This window comes from Kogia breviceps, chromosome 2, assembly GCF_026419965.1.
Source record: "Kogia breviceps isolate mKogBre1 chromosome 2, mKogBre1 haplotype 1, whole genome shotgun sequence".
NCBI classification, from domain to species: Eukaryota; Metazoa; Chordata; class Mammalia; order Artiodactyla; family Physeteridae; genus Kogia; species Kogia breviceps.
In genome coordinates, this window is record NC_081311.1 from 9,064,903 (window position 1) to 9,091,029 (window position 26,127).

The 26,127-nt window shown below is 46.9% G+C and overlaps 2 protein-coding genes across 2 annotated transcripts in view; one reads left to right on the plus strand and one right to left on the minus strand.

Moving 5' to 3' along the window:
- The window catches only part of C2H10orf120 (chromosome 2 C10orf120 homolog), a 73,790-nt gene extending 59,482 nt beyond the window's left edge, over positions 1 to 14,308 (plus strand). The window contains exon 3 of the transcript XR_010838784.1: positions 13,886 to 14,308. The gene's annotated coding sequence lies outside the window, so the exon portion shown is untranslated. The remainder of the gene's footprint in view (positions 1 to 13,885) is intronic.
- A 2,586-nt stretch (positions 14,309 to 16,894) lies between these two features.
- DMBT1 (deleted in malignant brain tumors 1) overlaps positions 16,895 to 26,127 on the minus strand; it is a 39,648-nt gene continuing 30,415 nt past the window's right edge. The window contains exons 19-23 of the mRNA XM_067024428.1: positions 25,486 to 25,694; positions 24,440 to 24,624; positions 19,755 to 20,143; positions 18,911 to 19,182; positions 16,895 to 17,449 (exon numbers count right to left, since the gene is read on the minus strand). Coding sequence (XP_066880529.1) covers positions 17,283 to 17,449; positions 18,911 to 19,182; positions 19,755 to 20,143; positions 24,440 to 24,624; positions 25,486 to 25,694 — 1,222 coding nt within the window. The 3' untranslated portion in view covers positions 16,895 to 17,282. The remainder of the gene's footprint in view (positions 17,450 to 18,910; positions 19,183 to 19,754; positions 20,144 to 24,439; positions 24,625 to 25,485; positions 25,695 to 26,127) is intronic.

The window sequence follows — 26,127 nt, forward strand, 5'->3', positions numbered from 1 at the left end:
CCATAGCAATCTGACTTTCTCCCTCCACCTTCCCTGTTCCATCTTTCCTCATGTGTGTGACCCCAGTGCCTATAGGTTCAACTGAATCGTCCTGGCAGCCCTAGTGCCTAGCGCACCTTCTGTACTCCATAAATCACTACATCATTGTAATGAGGTGACATTTATAATCCTTAAGAGCTGGTACCAGGATGTATCTTAGGGTAAATTGTCTTTCTTGGGGAAAAATACCTTACAATCCATTTTGAGCCGGAACGGGATACTTGAGGAGCCCCCCCCCAAACAGAACAAAAGAATGGTTAAGTCTTCTTCATGGGTAAGTGAGAGGAGTTTTCAATTTCCTCTTGAAAAAGGGAGAAAGAAGGGAGAGAGAGGAGGGGGAACTAGTGAGATGGAGTAAGACAGGGTGCATGGGTAGAGGGAACGCATAAAACCCCCAGGTGAGGCTTCCCTAGTGACACAGTGGTTGGGAGTCCACCTGCCCATGCAGGGGACACGGGTTCGTGCCCCGGTCCGGGAGGATCCCACATGCCGCGGAGCGGCTGGGCCCGTGAGCCATGACCGCTGAGTCTGCGCATCCGGAGCCTGTGCTCCGCAACGGGAGAGGCCACGACAGTGAGAGGCCTGCATACCGCAAAAAAACCAAAAACAAAAACAAAAAACAAACAACCCCAGGTGGTGATGAAAAGGAAGACTTGGACTCCACCCTTAACAAGCTTATAAACTGGCTAAAGAATGAGACAAATATTCAAAAATGTTAATACCATGGAGCCCCACCTATCCAAGTTTATCTTCCTCTCCGCACCGTGAATCTCCGGTTTCAGCAAACAGGCCTTCAGATTCTGCCCTGAAGGAGATGCTGAGAGTTCAAGGACCACATGGGCTATGGCGGCGGGCACACCTGGGTGCAAGTCCCTGTTCCATTATGAGGTGCGGCGGGATCTCGGTCAAGTTCCAGACATCTCTCATCTTCCAGTTCCTCACCTGTAAATGGGAGCAGTAATGTGTCTCCCTCACAGGGACGTTGGAGGATTAAATGAGGTAATGTGTGCGAAACACTAAGAACAGTTAATTCAGCATGAGGCTTGGTGACTACTTCATATCAGCTGAGAGTTTCTAATATCTGAATCTCTATTATTATTATTGAGCTCAATCTGGTTGAAACCCCCCATGTAAAAATTCAATAAAATGTATATGCTTTTCTCCTGTTAATCTGTCAGTTTAATTTTTAGACCCAACCAGGGATCCTAAGAAAGTCGAAGAAAATTTTTCTTCCCCTACAGTATGCATGTCTGCGACTTCAGTTCAGTGTTTCATCAAAGTCTGCAAAAGCCAGCAAAGCTGTCAGAAAAGACAACCTGATAAAAATATCAGGAATAATCAGAGGGAAATATGCAAAATATAATGCTTGGAAACATCCATCCTAAAGGTTTACATAAAAGGATTCTTACGTGAAACTATTCTTAAACTTTTTTGACTGGAAAAATCAAATCATGGAAACTGTGACACCATTAGAACAATGGCTCCCGTACTGCTACCCTGAGCTACGTTGTCATATTCACATTGAATAAAAGAGCCTCAATATCAGTTTGAGTAATTATTGCTCATCTTTGGTACAAACTCAGAATTCTTCATATGAAAAAACCCAGGAAGTTCAAAAGGCTTGATTTTTAGTGCAAATACCCAAATTCCTAGATAGATTAAATCATGCTCTGATTGCTTCTCTCTTTTTCTTTTGAATTCTGTGGTAATTGCCTCCTGAGAGATTAAGCACAAAAGATTTAAAATCCACAAAAGTACCCTAATGCACCAGTGAATGTTCGAGACATTCCAATTAGGTTCATTACTTACCATTCGGTAAGCGCTCTTACTGGTGAATAGTATAGCTTTTAGCTTCTAAGCCATACATTACCCTGACATCCTTTCCATCACAGCTTTTGACAATTCAACTCGTCACCCATATCAGGTGTTATTTTAGCAATTTTTGAAATACAGGGTGTAAGATATTCTTTCCTGTTTAGGGGAGAAATTTTTCCATTTAAACCTGAAACACTATTGCTTTTAAAGAGACACATGGCATTCTTTTTTTCGTTTGTTTGGTTTTTGCGGTACGCGGGCCTCTCACTGCTGTGGCCTCTCTCGTTGCGGAGCACAGGCTCCAGACGCGCAGGCCCAGTGGCCATGGCTCACGGGCCCAGCCGCTCCGTGGCATGTGGGATCCTCCCGGACCGGGGCCCGAACCCGCGTCCCCTGCATCGGCAGGCGGACTCTCAACCACTGCGCCACCAGGGAAGCCCTGGAGGAGAGTATCTTGCAGACTCTCTTTGCTGGCAACAAGCAAACTGCCTAGAATCTCTAGGTTGCACAGGAAGCAGAGAGAGGCCCAGGAGCAAGGGGCTGGGGGCCCGGCTTTACCTGTGCTGAGCAGCAAGGCCCAAGGGATGGCGCTGGACAGCTTCATCTTAGCAGGTCTGGCAGCAGCCTCAGGAATGAGCCTGGCCCTGGAGGCCTGGGGCTATATAGACACAGCGCTGACACCTGATCTCCTCCCTCCCTCTGGAGGCCAGGCCGGCAGGGCTGCAGGAGCCTCGGGTTCTCTAGAGGGAGGGAGGCTGCCTGCTACTTACCCCTTGTCTTTCTCAGTCACTTCTGCGTCCTTTCTCACCCAGTCTGGGAAATAATGGCCAGTTTCTTCTCTTCTTCTCCTCTGTCTGTGGTCCTGGATGAAGGGTGACAAGTTGACCACCTGCCACATGGAACTCTTGTTTGGGGAGCACCTCCTGCCTGGGGTTAAGTGACAGCACTTTCACCTCTAGTAACTTGCAGAAGCCTCACAACACTTTGGACAGGATGGGAACTGAGACCCAGAGAGATCAAGGGACTTGCCCAAGGGTGACAGGTGACGGAAGCAGGATGAGATCTGACCTCCTGGCTGCCTGGTCTCTCTAAGAGCCCTCCTTTGTCCCTCAGGGCAAAGGCACATAAACAGCCCCCGGTCTGCTCCACGCGTGGTCAGGACTGGTGGGGCAGCTGTAGTACATACCAGCCCGTGTGTGGTGTCTCCACAAGGATGACATGGGTACACACGTCGGAATTCCTTCTATATTTATGACTCCAGTACCACATGGCTCGGTCCAAGGAGTGTCACAGTTATAAGAACCCAAGAAAACGTCCTGTGGAAGACAGTCTAGCAGGTTCTCACCAGATTCCACAGGAGTTTCCATATGGCCCAGCTTTCCACTAGGTATTTACCCGAGAAATGAAAATGTATGTCCACACAGAAAATTATGCACGAATATGTGTAGCAGGATTATTGTAAGAGACAAAGTGTGGAAACAACCCAAATGTCCAACCACTGATGAATGGGTAAATGAAACGTGGTCTGTCCATACGATAGAAGTCATTCAGCCATAAAGAGAAATGGCAGCCCAACTGCCTTCGAAGGAGCATTAGCAATTACAAGCCGAACAGAAACATGAGAGTCCAGTTTCCTGAAAAACAAACATCTCTGGATTTTACCAAATCTTTCAAAATTTCTTGTTGATCAGAAATCCTATAATTAATATCTAATTTTTAAAATTGTTATTTCTTCAATTGCCAGGGGAGTTGGTCTCTTTTTATGTTTCTAACGCAACTGCAGCTCTTTGGTGAAATGCCTGTTCATACATATCGTTGGGCCAGTTTTCTATTAACTATTGCATCACTCATCTTTTTCTTACGGATTGTAGAAACTTCCTGTCCTTTCCAATCCCTGTCTCTTTCCATGGAGGCCCTAATGGGTTCACAGTGTGCAAAAACGTTCCACCCCAAGCAGAACCCAGGGAAGCTGCCTTGAGCCGTCCGGTCACTCAAGCTCTCCTGGCTGATGAATGGGGCAGAAAGCACACTGGACAGTTTCTCCCTCTCAGGATACAGTGAGAATGCTGGTTCAGTCGTTAAGCTCCCTGGTTATGACTAATATAAAATATAATATTTCCTCCCAGTTCTCCTTCCATCCAGAATCTCCCTTTCCTAATCTTTCCCTGTTACCTCTCACAGCCACCTTTACTCAGAATACTACCCAGCCCTGGTTTGTGGAGAGGACAAATGAGCTCCCCAATGGATATAAATGCAAGGATTGAGCCAACGCGGGAACCCGGGGGAAAAGACAGTTCCTCATCTCACATCCCAGCCCAAGCATCTGCCTTCAGCTCCAAAGTGTCAGGCCGGCTGTCCTCCCAGCAGTGTCCAAGCACGGCTGTGGCTGCCTGGGGAGAAAAAGGAAGCACGGTCCCTTTTCCAGGGAAATTCAAGGTTCCTAAGATCACAACGGCCTCTGGAGGAAATGTATGGGTTAACAGCAGTTTTTGAGGATTTTTGCCCCTCGGATTCTGTCCCCAAAAGTCACACGTGGTTTCTGAGGGGCCCTAAACAAGCCTGGTCTCCCTGCTTCTAAGCTCCTTCCCTGTGGACTGCTCCACTGCACATCTACCCTCTCCTTCTCCATGAGACGTACTAGTTGTCTCCACCTGGCTCACAGACCCCCTGCGTGCCTTCCACCCCATCAGAACTTTCCGTCTACTCTCTTTCTACATGGGCGTCATCTCCTGCTGAGCGCCCAGGCTGTATTCTCACGGAAGAGTTCAGGGGTCTCTTGGGCATTTTGTAAGCTCCCTCCCCAGCATGGATTCCCTCCTCGTTGACAGAGAACCACAGGTTTATTCAGTTTATCTTCCCCCCTGAATGTCCCATGGGCTTTAGAAGAGGTTGACCCCAGACCCAGCTCTGAGAACTGGCCTCAGTGGTGGATGAGGTGGAGGTGGTGTGCGTGTCACCAGGAAGCTCCCCGTCCTGGTTGGTGATGGTGCAGGAATGAGTGTGTCCCCCAGATGGGCCACTGACGTGAAAGGAAAGGTCTGGCTGCAGGGGAGGTGGGAGAGATCTGCTCTCCACTTTCTCCCAACTGAGAGTGAAGCCAAGTCACAAAGCAAGAGGAGGGCGGGGCTGCCAGCCCAGAGCCACTGGGCAAGCTCACCTCCAAAGCCTCCACTCTTCCAGCCCAGGAGTGACCTCCGTCCTTGCTATTGAAGGCATTTGAGATGGGGTTTCGGTCACACGAGCAGGAAACATCCTCACCCATTTAAGCTCTCATGAATCCAAGGACAGAAAGTGCTTCTAAGGTTCCTTAGAGACTCAGAAGAACAAGTGCTGTCTTCTGTTTGAGCCCCCCAAGCGGAGCAGACCTGCTCCATCTCACTTTTCTTTAGAGGAAAGGCTATATTGGCTATACTGGAGGAAAGCCTCCAATACAATGTTGACGAAACTTCATGACAGTCATTCTGTAGTGTTCTTAACTTTAGTAGGCTTGCTCCTGACGTCTCGGTTATAAATTATATGTTTTGCTGGATGTTCTTTCTTGTTGTGAGTTATGAACTTAAATGTGTTTCCTTCAATGACTAGTTTCTAAGCGTTTTGTTACAACATTAATAGCTATTCAATTTTGTTGAATTTGTTTCTGTATCCACTAAGGTGTTAATATGGATTTTAGTGTTAATTCTTTTAATATGAGAAATTTCATTAATAGATTTTCAGATTTCAAATTATATTTGCATTCTTAGGATAAAACCTTACTTTTTTCCCCCCTTGTTTACTAATTTTATTCAAATTCAGTCCTCGCACACACACAAAATAAAACTTTAACAACCAAAAAAGAAAGAAATTATCTCATCTACTGATAAATTTAAATAAGAAGTGGTTAGTAGCAGTATCCAATTATATCTATGTAAAACCTTACTTTTTAAGAATATTTATAAACTACTAAATTCAGTTCCCTGAAGTTCTATCCTATTCCATTTTCTTTTATCTTATATTTGCATCTATGTTCATAACTTTGCCTAGTTTCCTCTCCTGTACTGCCCTTGCCTATTACTCACATCAGATCATAGTTTTATGAGATTATTCTACATTTAAAACGATTTGGGTAGCCTTTTTACTTCTTCTAAGATTATTTTGAATAAGGTAAAGATGATTGAAAACGGTGATATTTCCTTGTAAAATCGCCTGAAACTATGGCCTTTGAGCAGAAAACTTTTTTTTTTCACTCTGGATAATTTCAGGGCATCCATCATCATATTTTATTAAATAATCTCTGAATTCCTATGTTTTCTTCCACTTTTATTGAGATATAATTAACATACAGCACTGTATAAGTTTAAGGTGTATAGCATAATGATTTACCTTACATACATCATGAAATGTTTATCATAATAAGTTTGGTGAACATCCATAATCTCATATAGATATAAACTAAAGAAATAGAAAAAAAATTTTTCCATGTGATGGAAACTCTAAGGATTTTCTTTCTTAGCAACTTTAATGTCTAACATACAGTGTTGATTGTATTTATCATGTTGTACATTACATGCCTAGTACTAATTTTTCTTATGAAGTTTGTCCTTTTTGACTGACTTCATCCAATTCTCCCTCCCCCACCCACCTCCTCTGGTAACCATTAATCTGATATCTTATCCTGTGAGTTTCTTTGTTTTTGAAGTACAACAACCTTAAACACTCTCTTAGTTCCTGGTACATAACATAGTGAAGAGATATTCCTGTACATTTCAAAGATTTGTTACAATGTCACCATAGAAAGATATTACTTAGTTATTGATGGTATTCCTCACACTGTACATTTCATACTTGTGACTCATTTATTTTGAAACTGAAAGTATCTACCTCTTAATCTCTGTCACCTATTTCTTTCCTCCTCCTACCCATTTCCTTTCTGGCAATCACCTGTTTTTTCTCTATGTCTGTAATTCTGTTTGTTTCATCATGTTTGTTCTTTTTTTTTTTTTTTTTTTTTTAGATTCCACCTATAAGCAAAATCATACAGTACTTGTCTTTCTCTGTCTGACTTATTTCACTTATCATAAAACCCTTTGGGTCTATCATGTTGTTGCAAATGACAAAATTTCATTCTTTTCTATGGCTTAGTAACATCACATTGTATGTATGTTCCATCTCTTCTTTGTCCATTCATCTATTGATGGGCCCTTAAGTTGTTTCCATATCTTGGCTATTGTAAATAATGCTGCTATGATCATTGGAGTGCATATATCTTTTCTTTTTCTTCAGATAAATACCCAGGAGTGGAACTGCTGGTTAATATTGTAGTTGTATTTTTAATTTTTTTTACAAATCTGCATTGTGTTTTCCATAGTGGCTGTACCAACTTGTACTCCCAACAACAGTGCACGAGGATTCCCTTTTCTGCACATCCATGCCAACACTTATTTTTTTTCTTTTGGAAATAGTTGTTCTGACAGGTGTGGGTGATATCTCAGTGTGGTTTTGATTTGCATTTCCCTGGTGATGGTTAAGTGATGTTAAGCATCTTTTCATGTTCCTGTTGGCCATCTGTATGTCTTCTCTGGAAAATATCTATTCAGACCCTCTTTTTCAATCAGATTGTTTATTTTTCACTTGAGTTGTATGAGTTCTTTGTAAATTTTGGATGTTAATCCCTTTTAGGACACGAAATAGAACAGGACCCTATAGGGCTTTCCTGGGTACAGACGCCCCCGTGTTTCCCTCCTCTTGTTTGGAGAGAAGATTTAGCATCCTAGGCCTTCCCTGAGTTCCAAAGAGCAAATTTAATCAGAGAAGTGAGAATATGCAGAAACAAAGGAAAGCAATCAAGCAAGACAACATAATAATAGTTTAACCATAAAACAAAGTCAAGGACCTTTAGTTCCTCCTTAAGGGCTATAGAGAATATCAGGAGCCATATCCTTGAGTTGTTTTGCAGATACTAAAACCCCGACCAGGTGAAGGAAGTTAATTGTATGCTGACCACCAGTACATAGACTCCAGACCTTTTGTAACCAGAAGGTTGATGATTGAGATTCCTGAAACATCACACTGTTACCTCACCATCAACCAACCAGAGAATTGTGCATGAGCTGAAACACACCCTGTGGCCCTCTCCCTCACACTGTCTTTAAAAACCCTCCCCTGAAAATCATCCAAGATTTCAGGCCATATGAACATAAATTGCCCATTCTCTTTGCTTAGCACGCAGCAATAAATGCTGTACTTTCCTTGACCACAACCCAGTATCAATATATTGGCTTTGCTGCACATCAGGCAAGTGGACCCAAGTTCAGTTCAGTAGCAGATATATCATTTGCAAATATCTTCCTTATTTCAGTAGCAGATATATCATTTACAACTATCTTCTTTCATTGAGTAGGTGGTCTTTTGGTTTTGTTGATAGTTTCCTTCCCTGTGTGAAAGATTTTTACTTTGAAGTAGTCTGATTTATTTTTACTTTTGTTTCCCTTGCCTAAGGAGACATACCCCCCAAAATATTACTAAGACCAATGTCAAAGAACTTATGTTTTCTTCTAGAAGTTTTATGTTTTCGGGTCTTATATTTAGGTCTTTAATCCATTTTGAATTTACTTTTGTGCCCAATATACGAGGGTAATTTAGTTTCATTCTTTTGCTGGACAAGTAACTGTTCAGTTTTCCCAACACAGTTTATTGAAGAGGCTGTCTTTTCCCCATTGTATATTCTTGCCTCCTTTATCTTACATTAATTGCCCATATATGTGTGGGTTAACTTCTGGGCTTTCCATTCCATTCCATTGATCTATGTGTCTGTTTCTCTGCTGGTACCAGACTGTTTTGATTACTGTAGCTTTATAACATAGGTTGAAATCAGGCAGCAGAGAGATAGCTCCAGCTTTGTTCTTCTTTTTCAAGATTACTTTGACTTTTCAGGGTATTTTGTGTTTCCATACGAATTTTAGAATTATTTGTTCTAGTTCTGTGAAGAATGCTATTGATATTTTGATAGGGATTGCTTTGATTCTGTAGATTGCCATGGATATTACAGTCATTTTACCAATATTAATTCTTCCAATCCATGAACATGGTATATCTTTTCATCTGATTGTGTCATTTCCAGTTTCATTCGTTAGTGTTTTGTAGTTTTCTTGGTACAGGTCTTTTACCACCTTAGGTTTATTCCTAAGTATTTTATTCTTTTTGATGTGATTGTGAATGGGATTGTTTTTTTAATTTCATTTTCTGATAGTTTGTTTTTAGTGTATAGAAGTGAAACAGATTTCTTTATATTAATTTTGTATCCTGCCACTTTACCAAGTTCATTGATGAGTTCCAGTAGTTCTTGGGTTTTATCTTTAGGATTTTCTATGTATACTATGATGTCATCTGCAAACAGTGACATTTAACTGCTGCCTTTCCAATTTGGACTCTTTGTTTCTTTTTCTTTTCTGATTGCTGTGGCTAGGAATTCCAATACTGTGTTGAATAAAAGTGGCAAGAGTGGGCCTCCTTGTCTTGTTCCTGATATTAAAGGAAATGTTTTCAGCTTTTCACCATTGAGTATGGTATTAGCTGTGGGTTTGTCATATATGGCTTTTATTATGTTGAGGTGTGTTCCCTCTATACCCATTTTGTTGAGAGTTATATTTCTTTAAAAAAACTATCAGGAACTATGGTTTTTTGATGCAGGACACTTTGAATTACTAATACCATTTGTTTGGCAAACAATAAACACTTATTGAATCAAAGAATTAATGAATGGATAAAATAGTTATTTTAAAAATCTGTCTCATCACCCTTGTTTTCATGAGAACTTTTTTTTTTTTTTGGCCATGCCATGCAGCTTGTGGGATCTTAGTTCCCCAACCAGGGATTGAACGCAGGCCCCAGCAGTGGAGGTTCAGAGTCCTAACCACTGGACCACCAGGGAATTCCTGTCTAAGAATATTTTTTAAAGCAGTTTTAGGTTCAGAGCAAAATTGTGAGGGAGGCACAGAGATTTCCCACATATCCCAAGCCCCACACATGCATAGCCTCCTCTATTATCATCATAACTCATCAGGGTGGTACATTTGTCACAACTGATGAATCAAAATGGAAGCATCATAATCATCTGAAGTCCATGGTTTACTTTAGACTTCACTCTTGGTGTTCGAACATTCTGTGGGTTTGGACAAATGTATAATGACATATATCCATCATTATAATATCACACAGAGTATTTTCATTGCCCTCAAAATCCTCTGTGCTCCACATATTCATCATTCCTCCCTAAGCCCTGCAAACCACCAACCTTTTTACTGTCTTCATAGTTTTACGTTTTCTAGAATGTCAACTAGCTGGAATGGTAAAATATGTTGCTTTATCAGATTGACATCTTTCACTTATCAATATGACTTTAAGTTTCTTCCATTTGTCTTTTCATTTTGTTTGTTTGTTTGTTTGTTTGTTTGTTTGTTTTTGCGGGCCTCTCACTGCTGTGGCCTCTCCCATTGCAGAGCACAGGCTCCAGACGCCCAGGCTCAGCGGCCATGGCTCACGGGCCCAGCCGCTCAGCGGCACATGGGATCCTCCCAGACCGGGGCACGAACCCGCGTCCCCTGCATTGGCAGGCGGACTCCCAACCACTGCGCCACCAGGGAAGCCCTGTTTGTTTGTTTTTGTTTGTGTTGGATCTTCGTTTGTTGTGCATGGGCTTTCTCTATTTGCAGTGAGCAGGGGCTACTCTCCATTGCAGTGTGCGGGCTTCTCATAGTGGTGGCTTCTCTTGTTGTGGAGCATGGGCTCTAGGTTCACAGGCTTCAGTAGTTGCAGCACATGGGCTCAGTAGTTGTGGCACGCGAGCTTCAGTAGTTGTGGCTCGTGGACTCTAGAGCACAGGCTCAGTAATTGTGGCCTGGGCTTAGTTGCTCCATATCATGTGGAATCTTCCCAGACCAGTGATTGAACCCACGTCCCCTGCATTGGCAGGTGAATTCTTAATGCCTGCACTACCAGGGAAGTCCCTTTTCATGGTTTCATAGCTCATTTCTTTTTAGTGCTGGATAATGTTCCATTCCTGGATGTACTACACTTTATTGACTCATTCACCTACCAAAGGACATCTTGGTTGCCTCTGAGTTTTGACAATTATTAATAAAGCTGCATAACATTCGAGTATAGATTTTTGTGTGAACATAATTTTCAATTCTTTTGTGTAAATACCAAGATACATGATTAGATTCCACATATAAGTGGTGATATTTGTCTGACTTACTTCACTTAATGTGATAATCTCTAGGTCCATCCACATTGCTGCAAATGACACTATTTCATTCTTTTTTATGGCTGAGTAGTATTCCATTGTGTATATATATATATATATATACCACGTCTTCTTTACTCATTCATCAGTCAATGGGCATTTAGGTTGCTTCCATGTCTTGGCTATTGTGAACAGTGCTGCTATGAACATTAGGGTGCATGTATCTTTTTGAATTAGAGTTTTCTCCAGATATATTCCTAGGAGTGGGATTTCTGGATCATATGTTATCACTATTTTTGGTTTTTAAGTAACTTCCATTCAGCTCTCCATAGTGGCAGCACCAATTTACATTCCCGCCAACAGTGTAGGTGGGTTCCCTTTTCTCTACACCCTCTCCAGCATTTGTTATTTGTAGGCTTTTTAACTATGGCCAATCTGACTGGTGTGAGGTGATACCTCATTGTGGTTTTGATTTGCATTTCTCTAATAATTAGTGATGTTGATTATCTTTTCATGTGCCTGTTGGCCATCTGTGTGTCTTCTTTGGAACAATTTCTATTGATATTTAGGTCTTCTGCCCAGTTTTTGATTGAACTTTTTTTTTTTTTTTTTTGCGGTATGCGGGCCTCTCACTGTTGTGGCCTCTCCCGTTGCGGGGCACAGGCTCCGGACGCACAGGCCTAGCGGCCATGGCTCACAGGCTTAGTTGCTCCGCGGCATGTGGGATCTTCCTGGACCAGGGCACGAACCCATGTCTCCTGCATCGGCAGGCGGATTCTCAACCACTGCGCCACCAGGGAAGCCCTGAACTTTTTTTTTATATTAAGCTGTATGAGTTGTTCACGCTGTCTTGATAACTGTAGCATTATAGAAATTTTGAAGTCAGATAGTGTCAGTCTTCCAATTTTGTTCTTCTCCTTCAATATTCTCTTCTCTATTTTGTGTCATTTGCCTCCACATATAAAGTTTTCAGTCAGCTCGTCCATACCCACAAAATAACTTGCTGGGATTTTGAATGGGATTGCATTGAATGTATAGATCAATTTGGGAAGAACTAAAATCTTGACAGTATTGAGTCTTCTTGCCCATGAACATGGATTATCTCTGCATTCACTTAGTTATCTTTGATTTAATTCAAAAGAGTTTTGTAGTTTTTCTCATGTAGATCATGTAAAACTTTTGTTTGATTAAAACCTAAGCATTTCACTTTTGGGGTGCTAATGTTAATTATATTGTGTTTTTTACTTCAAATTTTGTTTGTTCATTGCTAATATATAGGCAAGCAATTGACTTTTGTATATTAACCTTTTTATTCTGCAGCCTTGGTATAATCATGTATTACTTCCAAGAGGTTTTTTTTTTTTTTCTTAACAGTTCTTTCATATTCTCTAAGAGATGATCATGTCATCTGTAAACAAAGTTTATCTCTTCCTTACCAATCTGAACACTTTTTATTTACTTTCTTTGCCTTATTGCATACTGGAAGCAAAACTTTCCAGTATGATGTTGAAAAGGAGTGGTGAGAGGGAATATACTTGTCCTGTACCAGATATTCATGGGAAGATTTGAATTTCTCATCATTACGTATGATACCTGCTATGAGGTTTTTATGCATATTCTTTATGAAGTTGAGGATTTTTCCATCTATTCCTATTTTACCCTGAATACTGTTGATGAATGAGTTGAATTTTGTCAAATGTTTTCATGCATATATTGTTGTGATCATGTGATCTTTCTTTTTCACCCTATTGATGTGCTGGATTACAATAATTGACTTTTGAATGTTCAACCAGCCTTACAAACCCATAAGAAATCCCACATGATTGTGTGTATACACTGTTGGATTCAATACACTAACATTTTGTTGAGGATTCTTGCCCATATGGCTTTGAAATTATTTCAAAATAAATTATTTTTTAAAAAATATCAGAAGTTATGCCTTCAATGATACCATTGATCTCCTTCAAGATTCCTATTACAGTCTTTGCAGGAGTGTTCTTAAAAATTAATCTGGACTGACAAGGTAAATCCATAGAGACAGAAGCAGATGGATGGTTGCAAGGTAGTGTCAGTCTTCCAACAGGATGGAGGGGAAAAGAGATGACCATTTATGTTGTGGGCTTCATTTAGGGCTGATGAAAACGCGTTGGAACTAGATAGACTTTGTGGCTGTACAACATGGTGATTATACCAAACTCCACTGAAGTACCCTTGAAATGGTTCATTTTATGTTATGTAAATTTCACGTCGTTAAAAATAATCTCAATCTCCCAGTTCATTGGGATTGACATATATACACCAATATGTATAAAATGGATAACTAATAAGAACCTGCTGCATAAAAAAATAAATAAAATTATAACAAAACAAAACAAAACATAAAAGAGCCAAATGGCTTTTTTGTTGTTGTTGCTGTGGTCTGCGGGCCTCTCACTGCCGTGGCCTCTCCCGTTGCGGAGCACAGGCTCCGGACGTGCAGGCTCAGCAGCCGTGGCTCATGGGCCCAGCTGCTCCGCGACACGTGGGATCCTCCCGGACCGGGAAACGAACCCGTGTCCCCTGCATTGGCAGGCGGACTCGCAACCAGTGTGCCACCAGGGAAGCCCCCAAATGGCTTTTAGAACAACTTTGAGGAAACTTGTCACTGGTTAAATAAAGTTGGTCATTTAGACACGTGAGGCAAAACAAAAACCAAACAACCATCTCCCCAAACACACGAATCCAGAGTAAACTTCTGTGCCGATTGTTGATTTCCTTGGCCAACATGCTTAGCCTTTCCTTCAATAAATGTGTTGTCATTTGGTTTTGCAGGTCCATTTGGAGTGGGATATCCTCATGATCTCTGTGTCTCCCACAACCTTCTCCCCATCCTCTGTCCCCACACTCTCCTCTCCTGGTCCTAGTGGTTTCACAGTAACCTCCCCGTGGCTCTTTCCTGGGCCAGCTGGACCTCCTGCAGAGATACTGCAGATCTAGTTGGAGATCTAGACAGAGATCCAGGAGTGCCTGTGCTGTGTCCACCGTCCGTCTCCCACAGCAGGGCCCCAGGTCCAGCAGAAGATCTTCATCAGCCTCCCTGAGCTGGTGGTCGTTGTGTGGGTGGATGCATGTCAGTCCCCACGTGGGTGGCCGGCTCCTGGCCCTCCCAGCAGGTCATGTCAGTGGAGGACACGGTGGCTCCTAGCTCTCAGTTGACCCCTGAGCTTCAACCTACTGGCCATTTTTGTGTCATCAGTGTTTCCAGATCTTAGAAACATTGCTTTCCTGTTGGAACCCATGTGAGCTGTAGATTTTTCCCTATGTTATCGTTAGAGTCATGTGCTGAATTTCAGGGAGGTTTTTACCCAAAGGCAAAGGAACATTTCTCAAAGTGACTGGGAAGTCCACTCTGTAAGAATCACAGTTGGCCGCAGGAGGACTGTAAATCGCTGCCCTGCACCAGGTCAACCAGAGAGGCTGCTGAGTGATTCTAAAGTTTGAGATGACTTAGCTTTAAAACAATTGAGCCTATTTAAAATCTTGAACCTGTTTTCATGTTTACCCTGAAGGAATTCAGAACTTGCCACCAGAAAGTATGTTGATATGGCATATTGACTGTTTTGACTTAAAGACACTTGAAAAAAGACAAATCCAAAACAACACACTCACCTGCTCTCTGACCTTCTTTCTTTTTCCTAAAAACAGGAGATAAGCTGCCATTGAAATGCATCCTCCCTATGCCAGAAGGAAATAACATTCTTATCATCAGGACATAAAGTTGAGTCCAGAGAATTCTATACACAGAGACCTTGATAAAATAATTCTAATTATCTTGTCTTCCTCACATAGTGCAATTGCTTTTCCACCATTGTTTCTCTTTGTTGAAACACATACAAGGCAAGTAGGTTTCCCAATTTGGGGGGGGTTTCATTTCTTATGAAGTCTCTCCCCATGTCATGTAAAACTTGCATTGAATAAACCTGTACGCTTTCCTCCTGTTGAATTGTCTTCTGTCAACTGAAGCCGCAACCCTGCCACATAAAACCCTAAGAGAGTAACGATAAGCTTTTGCCCCCCAGCCACTACAAGCCAAACCTAATTCCAGTTCAGCAGCCTTTGTCTCCAGGGATGACGTCAATCTGCTTCCCTGTGTTAGAGAAAAGAGTCAGGCACATTACAGATGCAGTTACAAACTGAGAACAAGTCCAAGGAAAAGCCCAGGGCCTCATCTGACTGCTCCCCTGTTCCCACAAAGCGCAGCCCCAGGGTGGGCTCAGTGCCCGTGGCTTTGCGGAGGCAGCCGTTTGCAGTTTCCTGCTGGTCCTCCTGAAAAGGGCAGACAACTCCCAAATGGCTTCTTCTCTCTCTGAGCTAGACCTTCCCTCCACAGAGAAGTCAAAGCAGGACTAGCCTCCCTTCCAGGAATCTCTTCCTGAAACGGACGTCCTGTTAGAACGGGGTCCTGTGACTCCAGCCACCAGAGACCCTTCCCCACTAGACACTTTCCCTTTTGCACTTCTCCCGCAGGCAGAGACGTCACCGTGCTCCCGCACTGGGGAGAGAACGTGAGTGGTGCTGACCTAGCTCCTCACATGGTGCTGGAAGACGTTATCCAGTCCACCCCAGATGTGCGCACGCACACACACACACACACACACACACACACACACACACACATACACACCCACATCATGAAGGCCCATATGCTTCTGTAACTCAGGGTCTTGATCCAGTCCTGAGTAAAACATGAGGTCTTCTCACCCATCTGTTCTTGGGCCAGAGAGACAAAAAAAAAAAAAAAAAGACCAGACATTAACCTGAGCTAAGGGCAGTCTCCCAAATCCTGTGTCCGGGGATCAAGGCAGGTAGCAGCCTCCTTGGCTGCTGCACTTTGGCCTGGTCTCCTGCCTGCTTCTCCATCCTGTCTGCTACATTTCGTGGTTGTCATGGGAACCTAGACCCCAGATCCCCGCGAGCCCTGCTGCCCGAAGTTTAGGTTGACCAGCCCTCCTGGTTAGTCGGGGAACAGAGGGGGTTCTCAGGACAAGGGGCAGCAGTGCCAAACCAAGAAGGTCCCAGGAAGATAAGGGTGAGTGGTCCCCTCCCAAACAAGGGTGACATAAATGAGGCTCCAGTGGCCAAAAGACAGGGGACAGAGGTTTGAGTGGTCAGATGACCAACCGCATGCAGCTGTGTCAAGCAGGTCCCCAGTCAACCTAGCGGGAGATGCTTTCACTCAGATGTTAAAGGCTCCAACTTCCTGTACTTCCTGACCCTCCGCCACGTCTACTCCACACTTCACACCTCACGGGAGGCCATGTGGGAGGGAGCGGACATATCAAGGGTCATCGCAGGTCTCTGTCGAGAGTTTTCTGTCCTGTTTCCCCCATGACCTCCTGACATTTCACGCTCTCAGCCCACACCCCCAGCTCAACACTAGCCCAGGCCCCTCGGGCCAACCTCGGCCCTCCTACAACTACTTGCTCCATCGAGGACACGTACGAGAAGGGAATGTGCCCAACTTTGCCTCCCATGCCCTGCATACAGAGGCTGTAATGGGTCCAGGGAAGGGAGGCAGGTTGATGTGGGCGTGGCTGTCTGTGCATCACAGCCGCCTTGCCCGTGAAGACCCCCAGGGACTGTGCGTGGAGGGTGCGGTGAAGCTGTCTCACCCCCATCTGTCCACTGCTCCCTGCACACTCTCCTCTGCCTCAGGGGCACGACAGGGCAGGGCCCTGCGGCCTTTCTCACTCCCTGTGGGAGCCCACGTTACCTGTCTACCTAACACGAAGGGATCGGTGCTTCGATGTGACGCTGGAAACAGTGACCAAACCGACACTTGCTTTGCAAAAAGTTCTTTATTTGGCTTGTCCTATAATAAGAAAAGGCTAAGATATACACTACAGGCCAAAGAAGCTGGTTCATAAAAAGTCAGAAAAGAAACTCTATCTAGAACAATCGCTGCTGCTCCTCGCGTGGGGCTCACTCCTCCCGTGAGATTTTAGCTTCCAGCACCTGCTCGCCTGACATTTGGTCCCAGCACCAAGTCTGCGTTTCTGGGAAAACCTGCTCCCATCTTTCTCGCCCCCTCCTCCACCACCCACCACTGTGCACCTGGGCCAGAGTTGGGTGCTCTGTGTGCCAAGCTCTGGACAGTGGTTTCTTCCCTCCCCTTACGGGCTCCAGAGCATGGAGGCCTGTGTCCGAGCACCACGCGTGTCCTCCTGCTTCACATCCTAGAGCTCAGACGCTGGCCACGGGCAGCACGGGTGCTCCTCCCCAATATGAAGGCTGCTGCAGCCAAGAGCACGACCAGGAAGACCCCAGCAAGGATGGTGGCACTGTGGTAGCTCCCCTGGGGGCTGGCCTCCTCTTCCAGGTCAACCTCTGGATGGTCTGGGAAGGAGAGAGGGGAGAAGTCAGGATGGGGTCCCAGGGCAGGGTGACGGCACTCAGAACAGTTTGATGGGCGGGGAAAAGAAGGGAGAAAAGAGTGCCTTTCAGGAAACTGAGGTCAGACCCCCAAAGAGCAGCTGAGTGTCAGCCCTGGCAGACTTCCCAGTGTCTTGTCAGCCAACAGGAGCAAAGAAGGTTTGGGAACAGGAAGTCAGAGCTGGGCTGTGGCATGAGATATCTGGCTGGAGGCTCCTGATGGATGGGAGGAGAGTGAGTTGGGGCATTTGAGCCCATTTGGGAAACGGGCACAAAGGTCCCGGGAAGAGGGACACCGGCCTTAAGCTACCGCAGCGTCGGTGGGAAGAGAAGGAAAAGGAGAGACGTGAGCAGCGTCCCCATCGGCCGCCTTTGCCCCTCCCCCTGCCCTGCCTCCCTTCTCTCTTGTAGCTCCAGCCCCCATGGTGGGTACCACGCAGGCGACTTATGGCCGCACTGGGGCCCCTCCCGCTGGAATGTATTTCGTTCTCTGTCTCCTGGCACATACTAGGTCTTCCAAAGACGCCTGGAATGTTGCCGATGGGAGGAAAGAGCGGGCAAAAGCAGCCAGACTGCCAGGGGAGGGCGTGCATCTGGGCCCTGGGGGGAGCGAGCTGTCAAAGATCCTCCGTGGGGTGAAGCCCCGTGACTGTGGGAGGATCTGTGACCAGTGCTGCCCCCACATCCGCCCCTGTCACCAATGCCACCACATTTGTTGACCTGGCCCGGCCTGGACCAGAAACCATGGGAATCGCTCGGCAAACACCTCCTCACCCACGTGCACAACAGGACAGCACGGTGGGGAATCTGCTCCCCGTTCTAGATGGGGAATATGAGACGGCTCTTCCAGGACCAACCCCCCGGGAGCCGTGAGAAGAAACCAGTCCTGCCTGGGTCTACACGGCCCCGCCCAGACCCTGACTGCACTACTCCAGGGCTACAGTTTGTCACCGTCATTATAAGTAATAATGTGATGATTAATGTTAACACTGGTGACAATAACGATAGTAACGAAGTCACGGTTCTTTGCAGCCGGTGACTTATACCAGGCAGGGGCCAGAGCAGCGTGTAACTAACAGCATCTTGTGTAAAACCCCCTCAACCGTCCTAAGAGGTAAATATTAACGTTTCTGTTTTAGAGATGAGGAGTGTGGGGTGGGGTATTCAGAACCCAGAGGGTGAAGCCGGCAGGGGTTCTGTGTCCTACATTAGGACTGTCTTGACCGAACCCCCCATGTGCATCCCCCATAGGCCAGAAGTTCCTGGAAGAAGGTGAGAACCAGGCCTAGCTCCACTTCATGTCGCCCAGGGTAGCACAGGAGCCCTATTTGAGGGGAAACGGGACACCCACGGAAGCATCCCAAGTCCCCACGGCTCACGGGCCTGGGCCCCGGCAGATGGCGGGGTGGGGAGCCGGTCACCTACCCAGGCTCCTCTTCTCAGCGTGCGGGACCTGCAGCCGGATGGGTCCCAGGGTGACATCCACCTTCTCCTGGTAGGAGCCCACGTCCCTCCTGGCCCTCACGATGCAGCCTCTGCTGCAGCGGGACGAGGCATCGTACGACCTGCACACGACCATCTTGCACTGCAGGTACACGGAGGGGAAGAGGCTCAGGAAGCGGAAGGCATTGAACTTGAAGCAGAGGACGTCGGGTGAGGGCTGGTGGTAGGATCGGTAGGTTTCATCCTTCACACACCTGGAGGAGGAGAGGGGTCACCGTCAGCTCCCAGCAAGGCGCTGCCCTCCTCATGCCACCCACCCCATGTGCTGGGCACCCTCCTCTGAGGGTGGCGGTCGGGGGACCGCCCGCTGCCTCCACACCCTTCCTCGTGGACCACCTGCCGGGCGTGCTCTTTGTGCGGCACCCCATCTCCTCCTTCTTGTTTAATCCTTCCGACCGGCTGTGATAGGGGCTTCACTACGCTCCTGTGATGGCTGCAGAAAGTGGCTCAGAGAGGTGCTATTTGCCTGTCCAGAGCGCTGCAGCTGGCATCCCAACCTCCACCTGCTTCAGGATCAACGTTTTCCCACTACAGGCGTGTCTTTTTAATTTTAAGCCTTGCCTGGGGTTTAGTCACCTGGTCTAACTTTACTTTATAGCTATAACCGGCTTGACGGCCGCTCAGTTCTCCGGATGCCCAGAGATGGCAGCCCGGCTGCTTGAGCTGGGGCTCCTGGGAGCCCAGTCTGCCTTCCTTGAGCTCTGGGCTGGCTGTGTGTGGCTTATCAGGTAAAGGCTGACGTCCACCCCATGAAGACACTCCTTACCCACTCCGGATGAGATCATAAGTCAAAGATGTAAAGTCAGTGGGAGACGGTGACGCCACACAGGTGTCCAGAAATAAGGCCAGGGAGGCGTTAGAATGGCGGATTTCAGCCTGAAGGTACAAATCCTGGTTCAGGTCCACATAGTAGGGGCTGCTGGTCACGGGATATAGGAATGAAGAGGACGTATAAAAGGAAATGTTCACGTCAAAGTTGCCGTATTGTATGTTCTTGACCTCGAGGGTGTCATTGGCAATGTACATTGTGTTAACCCACGTGTTCTGGAGCATTTTGCAGCTGATTTGAATGTGGAGGTCCTTCCTCCTCTTGATGATGCCACTTGAAACAGCTGCTTTGAGGAAGTTGGAGTAGGTGATGGTATCATTATCCACCTGGGAGAGGGAGACAGGCAGGCGAGCAGAGTCAGGCAATTGTCATCTACTAAGGGAATCTCGTTGCTGGTTTGGGTGAGAATGAGACTGAAGTGACGCTGCAAGGTTTCAAAACCCTCCCGGAACCACAGAGACGGCACATGCCTATCACCATGGCTACCGTCACCCGGGATGGATACACTTCACCAGCAAGACTCCCTCCTTTCACACATCCCCTTTCCTCTGCCATGTGATGGGGGCCACAGTGTGCTGGTGCCTCCCAGGAGCTGCTGCTTATGGAAAGGTGGGGGTGTCCGGATGACCCCCTACCCTTGCTGTATGACTAAGCAGAGTTTGGTCTCCATGGCTCCGGGCCCTCCTGGCTTGTCCTATTTCATTCTCACTCTTGCTGGGAGAAATCAGGGGAGGCGGTCGTGGGAGGGGCTAGTGGGATTCGTTTGCACTGTGCTGTTTGGATGGGTCAGTAGTTATTGCAGTTTGGTGTCTGAAGCTGCCAGAGCCTGAAGCAACAGAGATCCAGAGTTATGGCTGCGGCAGATCTCTGACCTCTGGGGCAGGAAATTCCCCAGAGGCTCATATGGACGACAAGGTGGTGTGTGTGTGTGGGGGGGCGGGGGTTGGAGTGGGGGCCGTGGCAACGCTGGAGTACTTCCTGTCACGCTTTGCTTCTCCACTCCCCAAACCACAGAACCATTTCCTGCTGTGCCTTTCATGAAGCAGCAAATTCATAAGAATGTGGGTCTCTCATGCTGTTTGATGTGCCTACCGTCTCATAAGAGGGACCTTTGCAGAGACAAGAGTCTCACACCTGGTGGTCTGTAAGCATTTCAAGGAAAGGGTGATGTCTAAGCATCTCTCTTTTCCCAGGGCTTGGTGTAGTGTTAACTATAGCATCAGTAGCCTCAATAAAGATCCATGGAATGGAGGAAAGGTCCAAGGGACGGAAGTCCAGCAAAAGTACTTGTGATGAAAGAAGGATGGTGCCAGGAGCAACCCGCCCAAATGGCCAAGAGGACGCAGGTGAACAAGCGCCCCTGGAAGCGCTACAGTCATATGATCATCTGGCTGCAGGTGAGGTGAGCACGAGAGCAGCATCACCAGGTGGAGACTGGGGTGGCGCGCTCTTTCCCTCCCAAGTGCTGTGATGGTCGTAAGCAGACTTTTCCTTGCCTGGTACGAGTTCCCACCAGCCGTGGGTGCCTCTGCAAGAACAGGCACAAAAATAACACCATAGTGGCCTAAATAGAAGCCCTAAAATGTAAGACAACCTTACGCTTAAAAAAAAAAATCGCCAGTTTGTCATCGGGTGACATTTAGTCACATACGCTGTCAGGAGCAAAAAAGTTCATCCCTCGCCATTTGGGAGAGCAGACAAGTTCCCTTCTGAAGCCAGCACTTGTACAACCTAAATAGAATTATTCTTTAGAGCAGCATGTGTTGGAGAGGCTTTCACTTCATGTCTGAAGTTGCAAAATTCAGCTCTGAGTTCGTCCCTTCCAGGAAGACATGTGCAAAGAGAAAAGTTTAACTATCTAAAGTGGTTTTGCCACCCTGGGACCCTTGCCTGCTCTCTGACCCTGGGTTTCCCTTTTCTCCCGTCAGAGGGAGGCTCTGGCGTGAAGGGGGCGCCAGAGCCCGCACTTTGGACTCAGGTCTGGCAAAGGGCCTAGATGGGTTCTATGCCTTCCGTTCCTTCATGGGAAGTACGCTGTATTTTCTGCCTTTATATTTTCTTTAAAAAAGCGGGGGGGGGGGTGGCTTTATATTGGAGTGCCGGTGGTTATCGCAATAAACCATATAAACGTTGCCACCTTGTTTCTCCTTCAAAGACAAGCTGAGGTGCCTTCAGTTGAACTCTGTACATTCACATGAAAGTGTTCTTGAATCCACATTCGCCTGTGGTTTCCATGGTCAAGCTAGATTCTGAATGCACGCCAAACAATGAAAGTGGGGTGCAGGTTTCTTGCTCGATCACCAGGAGCTGTTCTGATTTTAAATTAAAATTCATTATCAGACGTCTGCTCAGTGTGCAAGGCACTTGGGATGGAGTCTGGCAGACACGTCAACGGCTATCCCATAGACACTCGGCCTCTTCCGCCTAGCAGCCCGCTCCTGTGGTGGGGAGACCTTGCCTGTTCAGACACACGAGCCAACGTTTGTCAGACGCCCACTAAATGGGGCACCTGGAGGAGATGCAGAAAGTCCCAGCTAAGGATCATACCGTCCTGCCTTTGAATGCTGGCTCCACAGTTCACGATCAGGTGCCCTTGGGCAAGTGGGTCAACCTCTGCAAGCTTCTGTTTCCTCACAATTAAATGGGAATAGAAGTTGTCTCGAGAATTTTGAAAGTCCTGTGGAACTCTTAGTTCAGTGCCTGGCACGAATACTAGCCCTTAATAATCTGATTATAAAGGCTTAGGCTCCACACCAGGGGCACGGACAGTTGCAAAGATGAATGAAACATTGGCCTGCCCTGCAGGCACGGTTTGCTAGGGGGTACAGGTATTTAAATAAGCAGAGGAATCAGAATGTAGCCTGTGCTGCCCACGACCAGCCAGGTTAGAAGACCAGGGCTGGCCCGTGGCTTTGGCAGCTCCTATTGGAGATGAAGGAACACAGATAGGATGGCTCAGATGTCAGAGGCTCCAGGCTGCATATTTGGAACTGGGAGGGGTGGGTCACCTTTGGTAGACTGATTCCCACTGACTAAACGCAGGACAAACCAGAATCCAACACGACTGATTCACAGGGCGAAATGTAAAAGCCAGGTCACTAGAACGTTTGCAGGGCGTGACTCATCTGTACCCTTCTCTGCATGTAAGCCTCCCTGACCCACTCAGCTCCTATAGAAGGAGACCCGGTGTCTGCAGGGACTGTCCAATGGGAGCTGGGGGGGCCACAGGGGCAACTGCAGACCCTCGGGCCTGGGCACCTACCTGTGGCCGACAGGCCCATCTGGTTAGCTAAACGAGTGCCCCTCCCTCTCTCACGGTTCCTTGTGACCTTGCCAGATAATGAACAGCACGCTCATAGCACCTAGCTTGGCACGCGGCAAATGTACGGTACGTCTTTGGTGACGGGCAAACCCTCTGTGTGCGTGTGTCACACACATCGTACGTATTTGAGCCTTTTGTGCTGTATATTTACTGCGGTCCTTAACCTACTAAAAGTATTTGCACTGTGTCTGTTCCCTGACAGACAAAATCTTGAAGTGATTACTTAGGTGGCAGCCAAAAATTCAGAACTTAGAGAGCAGAGTTTAAAATGAATTTACATAAAATTAAATGCAACAACTCTAAGTTTACCATTCGGTGGGGTTTGCCAGTAAAAGACTCAACACTCTCATTAATTCAAACAGCTCCATCCTGCCCCTTTGCAGGTAAGTCCCCTCCCGCCAGGTCGGCTCACCATCGCACACAAATTTCATAGAAATGACATCACGGGGTGGGTAATCTTGCGGGCCTGACTTCTTTCACTCAGTGCCACATGTTTGAGATTCTCAGCGTCTGGCGTTGGCCCTACCGCTTCCTGGCTAAGTAGCTTTAAGCCACCTGCTTGACCCTTCAAAGCCCAGTCTCCCTGTTTTTCAAGTAGGATGACAATGAGGGGAGACTTGCATCATCTTGGTGGAGATTTGGGGCAGGTTGACACAGACTAATCTCAGTGTCTGCCACTTGTAGGGTGGCAGGATTAAGGAGTTTCCTGCGACATGAGACTTCTCCCTGCTAAAATCTGCAAAGTCCCAGGTCAACCAAGACAACTGGTCACCCCAGGTGGTGACAGCTCAACAAATGATAGCTGCAGAGGCCAATTTACTGGGAAGCTAATGAAGCTTAAGCTTCAGGGACGCCCTGCACAGGCTCTTCCGGGGCTCAGCAATGCACTGGCACAGCCATGTGCTTTTGTAAATTTCTAAAACTAAGATATGCTTTTGCATTCTTTCCACGAATGAGGCACCCGCCTCTCTTGTCCACCCCAACACCAACCTGTATAAGCTCCAGGCCCTTCAGAACCTGGAGCTGCCCCTGGGAGCTGCTATGGCTCTTGCCGAAGTGAGAGAAGCCTGCCAGGCACCCTCTCTGGTGGACAGTGTGGGAAAAACTCCCCACTGACTTTCCTTCCTTCTGTTTGGACGTGGCTGCAGTTACGTCATGGCACCAAGGGACGGATTTATATCTTCAGCCTGATTACCCCATAATCACGTTCTCTGGGTCCCCAGAATTCAAAAAAGCACAGCGCAGGGCACTGTAAGAAAGCTGGCTCAGCAGGAGGGAGAGGAAGAAGCTCCAGGCTTACCTGCTCGATGGTGCCACAGCCGGAGTAGGGAACTGTGAAGGTCACCTGGCTCGAAGTAATCTGGGGCTGACACTGGTAGCTCCTGTTCCAGCCGGGGATGACGAGGTCTCTGGCAGAGTGGCCCAGAGACTGGAGGTAGTCCACGCTCACACTGGCTTGCATGTGATTCTGCAGGCAAAGCAGCTCTGGGGGCGGAGGGCAGACAGTGCGGTCAGTGTCAACGGCCCCCCGCAAGCCCACAGAAAGGTGCAGAGATTGAGATCGCTGGCAGATGGCCTGCCTGCGGACACAGCTCACCACCACGCCCGGTGCCCTGGGGCTCAAGTCAGTTTCACTCTCGTGAGACCCCTCGAGGGCACAGGACTAGGGTTCCTCTGATGGAGAAGTGAAGGCAGGGTGTGAAAGAAGCAAAACGTTTTGCCAAGTTGCCGCTTATCCCTATAGTAAAGTAACGCTCGGGTTGAATTGAGGGGATGTCGGAAAATCAACATCCTTAGCTATGGACCTAAACATAGGTCCTTTAGCTAAGGGGCAGGTCGGTGCTTAAAATCCTGACCTCAAAGAGAGCCAGTACCTCACCCTGCCCGGCGCCTGGCCAATCTGTACATCGGTCCACTTAACAGCTCAAACCGTGGCCATCAGCCTCTGCTGGACCTGGCTGAGTGGCCAGCTCAGACCATCTTCAGGCAGCAGCGGAATGTGCTATAGGTCTCAGGACAAGGCCACGGTGTCCCACACTCTGGGAAGGCCACAAGGCCTCAAGCCAAGTGATCCCCTCTGCCCTGGGCACTGACATCTCACTATCTGTTGAAAGCAACACCTTGCCCTTCTACTTCATCTCTGCTGACCAGAGAACGGCCAGCGCGCCACCCATCGGCCATGTCTGGGAGCCAGAGTCTCAAGACCCACTGCTCTTGGCCCCTTTCTGCACCGCTCGAGCCTTGGTGACCTGAAAAGGCGGCCATCATTTCTCATTTCACAGCCACGGGATGGCTGAGCAATAGAAGTCACTCCCAGGGGCCCCACCCAGAGGGACGGGGACTTACTTGTGACCCCATTGTGAAGACTGGAGTAGTATGCAGCCTGGAACCCTCTCTTCGTGACGCTGCCATCGCTGATGAAGCGAATGGACATGAAGTTGGATGACGAGGTGAAGGAGCCCGTCGCCCCGTCACAAACCCGGGCAAGCAGAGGGGAACTGTGGTAAGGGCCATCAAACACTTCAATATAATCGTAGTTACAGCCGCCTTCAAGCCTGCAGAGACACAACACACAGTTCTGGCTTCACTTTTAACCAGGATCTGATGCAGGGGGTCAGATCTCCGTGAGAGGTATCACACCTGTAAGCCAGAAACTCTGACAAAATTAATAATTGAAAGTAATAGATTTCCTTTTTTACTGAAGTATAGTTGATGTACAGTATTATACAAGTTATGGGTGTACAATATAGTGGTTCACAATGTTTAAAGGTTATACTCCATTTATAGTTATTATAAACTGTTGGCTATATTCCCTGCGTTGTGTGGATACAATGTATCCTTGTAGCGTATTTTATACATAATAATTTCTACCCCTTAATCCCCTCCCCGGGTACTGTCCCTCCTCCAGTCCCTCTCCCCACTGGTAACCACCAGTTTGTGAGACTTTCTTAAATCGGGCGGAGATTCATCTTCCCATGACCTCCATAC